The sequence below is a fragment of the Tupaia chinensis genome, unplaced genomic scaffold (genome assembly GCF_000334495.1).
Source record: "Tupaia chinensis unplaced genomic scaffold, TupChi_1.0 Scaffold146687_1, whole genome shotgun sequence".
NCBI classification, from domain to species: domain Eukaryota; kingdom Metazoa; phylum Chordata; class Mammalia; order Scandentia; family Tupaiidae; genus Tupaia; species Tupaia belangeri.
This window is the reverse complement of record NW_006206544.1, coordinates 5039117-5044435: the sequence shown is the minus strand read 5'-3', so window position 1 is coordinate 5044435 and position 5319 is coordinate 5039117. Positions and strand designations below refer to the sequence as shown.

The 5319-nt window shown below is 39.7% G+C and overlaps 1 protein-coding gene across 6 annotated transcripts in view; it reads right to left on the bottom strand.

Moving 5' to 3' along the window:
- CDC14A (cell division cycle 14A) overlaps positions 1-5319 on the bottom strand; it is a 198803-nt gene that overhangs the window by 85916 nt on the left and 107568 nt on the right. For all 6 annotated transcript variants that reach the window (XM_006169037.3, XM_006169034.3, XM_006169035.3 and 3 more), the window contains exon 7: positions 4935-4997. In XM_006169037.3, the coding sequence (XP_006169099.1) occupies positions 4935-4997 (63 nt within the window). The remainder of the gene's footprint in view (positions 1-4934; positions 4998-5319) is intronic.

The following is a 5319-nucleotide window of genomic DNA, read 5'->3' as shown; positions in this document are numbered from 1 at the left end:
TCTGGGAGGGTGATTTCTTGCTTTCTGTCTCTCTCTGTCTTTTTGGCAAATGTACACGCCCTATAGCAAAAACCTCTCAAAAATTTTTTAACTTTTCTAAATGTAACAGACTATTTACAATGTAAATATATGACTATCATTGCCTTCCTATAGGACTAGGACAGTACTACTTTAGATCCTTGACTTGCACAAGGAAGATGAATATAAACTTTTACAGAATGAGCAGAATATTTTGTATGCAATTCTCATATTCTGTTGACCTGATCGGTAGCATTTTTAAGTAGCATTCTTATCATAAGATTCCCCTTTAATTTCAATAAAGATGCAGTCTCATTGGTTTCAACTGGTTCTTGAGCTGTATTATATATTAAATGTATTACTAGTTTAGGAAAGAAGAGCCTTTGAAAAATCTCATCCCAGGGGACCACCAGTTAGTGTAATGGCTATGTCGCTGGACTCCCATGTAGTCAACTGCGGTTTGCGTCTCGGACCTGGTGTCTTAAACTCACGCCAGGCGCGTTTGTGTGCATGCCCAAGATCCCGAGAGAAGAATGGAGGAGAAGGATTGCGGCGTGACCATCTCCCCTGGGGGGTGATTTCTCGCTTTCTGTCTCTCTGTCCCTCTCTCTGTCTGTCTGGTGAGCACACGCGCCCTATAGCAAAAACCACTAAAAAAAGAAAGAAAGAAAGAGAGAGAGAGAGAGAGAGAGAGAGAGAGAGAGAGAGAGAGAGAGAAAGAAAGAAAGAAAGAAAGAAAGAAAGAAAGAAAGAAAGAAAGAAAGAAAGAAAGAAAGGGAAAGAAAAGGAAAGAAAAGAAAAAAAAAATCTCATCCCAAGTGTCCCTAATCCTCTAGGGCTTGCATTCTCACACACTGCTGTCAATTAAGTTTTACTTTGAAAACTACAATACCCTCATTGGAACCCTGATTTGTTGGAGCTAATGAAATGTATAAACTCAGCTATTGCACAAGTTCACCAAATGTCCAGACTCAATGAAGTGGGACAAAGAGTGAGAGGAGTTATAACAGGAAACAATAGAACCAACTGATAGTTAGAAGAAGAGTTCCTTTATTTATTCAATTATTCATTATGCAAACACTTTTGAAATACTGACCAGGACCACCAGATGGCATAGCAGTTAAAACACTGGACTCCCACATGGTCAACTACGGTTCAAGTCCCAGACCTGGTGGCTTAAAACTCATGGCAGGCGCAGGTGTGTGCATGCCCATGATCCCAGGAAGAGAGTGAAGGAGAAGGGATTGCAGTGTGGTCACCTCTCCTGGGGAATGACTTCTCACTTTCCCTCTCATTCTCTCTCTCTCTCTCTCTCTCTCTCTCTCTCCAATGAGCACACATGCCCTAAGGTAAAAACCTATTTAAAACAGTTTAAAAAGAAAGAAATACTGGCCACTGCCAATCACACTTCTATTTGTGGTTTTCTATTTCATAGGCTTTATGCTACATCATTCTCAAAAAGGAAGTTGCCTGACAGGAAACTTCTCACATGTTCACCAAAACTCCCTGCTCCCCCAGCTACCTGGGTAGTGGTTGTTACTAATTCAGATGAAGGTCTGACCACATTCTTACCAGATTTTTATTTTTTTGTTTGGTTGATTAGTTAATTGGTTGGTTGGTTTGCAAAAATAAAACTGCACTGTTTGCTTCAGGTTTTTCAGTAGCTTTTTCAACTAACCGTCAACATGACCATTAAAGTTAAGAAAAAAGAGAGATGAAAGAATAAGTAAAACATCAACTAGATTTTTTTTCTCTTTACTGTAATATGTGTCCTTCTCCACCTCATCCCCTCTTATGGATCTCTCCTGTTATTGAAATGGCTTCCGTGTCTGGCCATATGTGTTTTTTCATGCTCATATCATATCATGGGGCAGAGGCCAGGTTTTGACGGGGCCTGAAACTTATCTAATTTGGTGACCTACTTTAATAATACAAAATTATTCACACAAAATTTGGAATATTTATAGATAGGACTTTAAAAGGCACCATGAATGATGAGGGCAGGGTTTCTAAAACTTAAACTTCACTGACTTCAAAGTAAATCACCTCAATGCACACAATACAGATGTATACGAAGGCACTTCCAAAAAAAGGAAATTGAAGTACCAGCTTATTTAGGCACAAAAACAAATTTGAAATCCATGTATAGTTCTTACATAATATGCATTTTCCATGAACTCTGTTGAAACCCCCCTCCATAATATATGTATAGGATGGAGAATGTCCTCTTATTGTTTGTTTTATACAAAGCAGGAGTTGGGGCCAGTAGGTGGCATGGTGGTTAAGGTGCTATACTCCCACATGGCCCACTATGGTTCAAATCCCAGACCTAGCAGTTTGAAAAGCACACTGGACATGTGTGTATGTTCCCAAAATCCCAAGAAGTGAATGGAGGAGAAAGGATTGTGGTGCTGCCATCTCCCAGGGGGTGATTTCTCACATTCCCTTTCTCTGTCTCCCTCTGTCTCTTTCAGGCAAGCATATGCACACTACGATAAAAATCTAAAAATTTTTTTTAAAAAATCAGATGAGGGGAAATTAAAATATAAGCACTGGTCTGTATTTTTTTTCAGTAGTACTTTATAGAAAGCATTCCAAGACAAATGGTATACCTAAATTCAGCTTTTCAAGACTATATAACATTTCATGATGTATATTTATCTAACCATCCCCCTTCTAAGTGTATACCTTTTGATTCCTTTTGTTTCTATTTCTCTGGTAGCTTTCTTTGTTTTTGTTTTTGTTTTTGTTTTGAAGAGAGTGTCTTTTGCTACTATTAAACATGCCACAGAAACAATGATTTTACAGCTCAAAAAAAAGAATGCCCTTTGGGCCAGCAGGTGGCGTGGTGGTGAAGATGCCGGACTCCCACATGGCGGTGCAAATCCTGGACCTGGCAGCATGCTTTCTCATTTTCTCTCTCTCTCTCTTTCTGTCTCTCTCTCTCTCTCTCTCTCTGGTGAGCATACATGCCCTGTAGCAAATTTTTAAAAATAACAATAATGATAAATACAATTAAATAAATAATTCTTTTTTAAAACTGCTATTTTTAAAAAAAGAAAAAAAAACCACTAGGGATTTATAAATTACACTATTAATTTTGTGGAAAATTAGTAATTCTATGATGCTAAGCCTTTCTATCCAAGAACACAGTATATTTTTCCATTTGGCCACATACTCTCCACAGGAAATTTGCAACCTACTCAAGGAAATAAGGTTTGTACGCAAATAACCAAGAAAAATGGAAAGTATAAATGATAACAGATGAGATTGAGGTAGAGGGACTACCTGAGAGGTGAGATCTGATCTGTGGAAGATTTAACACATGCAAAACAGAGGAGGAGAAAAGTTACAGGAGGTGGGGTGTGGGAGAAAGTATCTCAGCCAGGGCATGGAGACAGACATTCAAGAAACTGAGCCACTCCGAGGCTGGAACAGCGTGCCTACAGTGAGGCACAGGAGAGGAGGCTGGAAAGGCAGGCTGGAGCTCACTGCCGTTGAGAATGCCAGGACAGAGGATTCGTCCCCACTGCAGCAGGCCAATAGGAGCAACAGTTGGTACAGGGTCATGAACAAGATGGGAGTGCTGCCTGCAGATCACATAGCCCGGTGTGTCAGAGAGCCTAATGGAGAAGGCCCAGCGCTCTGAGCATCGTTACTGTGGTGCACAGAACCACTGAGACCAGGGGAACGGACACGGAATAGGGAGGAGAGGAGAGATATGCTACATCCTATGGCACCAGCCATGGGAATTTAAAAACTCACCAGACTGGGGGGCCAGCACTTGGCATAATGGCTATGTCGTTGGACTCCCATGTAGTCAACTGTGGTTTGAGTCCTGGACCCAGTGGCTTAAACTCACGCGGGGCACGTGTGCATGCATGCCCAAGATCCGAAGAGGAGAATGGAGGAGAAGGGACTGCAGCGTGGCCATCCCTGGTAGGTGATTTCTCGTTTTCTGTCTCTCTGTCTCTCTCTGTCTGTCTGGCGAGCACACACGCCCTATAGCAAAAACCTCTCCAAAAAAAAAATAAAATAAAATATAATTTAAAAACAACAACAAAAAAAGAACTCACTAGGCTAGGAAGAAAAAAAGATTTTTCTAGTCTTGGATCTGGGTAAACAATGGGATTATGATGTCATTAGCACAAATGAACAAAGTAGAAGGCTGTATTTAGGAAAAAGATGATCAGCTTCTTTCAGATTCATTAAATTTAAGATGTAAGCAGGATATCTTAATAGACATATCCTGGATGAGAGTCCAAAGTGTGAGGGCAGCTCTGGCTTATTAAGGATAGTGATGAATTTTATTATTCCTCTGGAGACCCAACAGATGAGCTCACTGCCAGGGAATGTTGAGCCTACTCATCCTTCAAGAATAGTTAACTACTTCTGAACTCCTCCTTATCAGACAGTGCTCTTCTTCAATGTCTCCTTGGAGAACAACCTAGCCTAGATTGCCTTTGCTTAAATTCTGCATTGCTGGACAAGCAAGACATTTTTCAAAAGCTTTGTAATGGTGCCATATTCTGAAATTCAGTTCTATTTCCAATTAAGTTTACACAATCAAAAATCTTAAATGGCACAAATCCAGATTTGTTTTGAATAAAACCTGAATTTTAAAATAAAAAAATAACTTATAATTTGATTACCAAATCATTCTTTAAAACTATTTTTTTCTTAGAAGCTCAAGGTGCCAAAGGCTTGATAAGAGATATAGACATGGCATTTTCCCAAGTTAAAATTCTGGTGACTCACGGTTCAAAGGGAATAACCAAAATTGAAAGGATGAAACTGACAACTATTGACAACTCCAGAATGCTTTTCTGGCAGCCACTCAATCTGCAACACTTGAGTGTTAGAGAAAGGAAAAGCCAGTCAAAATTATGTTTTGCAAAACATTTAAAAGTACAAACCTCATAATGTTCATATTCATCCACATCGAATGTCTCAAAGTCAAAAAATCCATGTTGTAATCCCTGGAAAGTAGAATTTGATTTAGTTTTATCATACTAAATTGATAAAGTCTACTCATCATTTCTCATAAAATGATCTTTAATGTGCTGGAGGAGAAAGCTCGACCCTTTGATTTTTAATGTGTATCCAGAAATAATTTTATAACACTGGTAATTTTACTTAAAGACTGTCTTAGAGGGCCAATAGGTGATGTGGTGGTTAGGACACTGGACTCCCACATGGCCAACCATGGTTCGAGTCCTGAATCTGGTAGCTTGAAAATCATGCGAGGTGTGTGTGTGTGTGTGTGTGTGTGTGTGTGTGTGTGTGTGTGTATGGCCAACC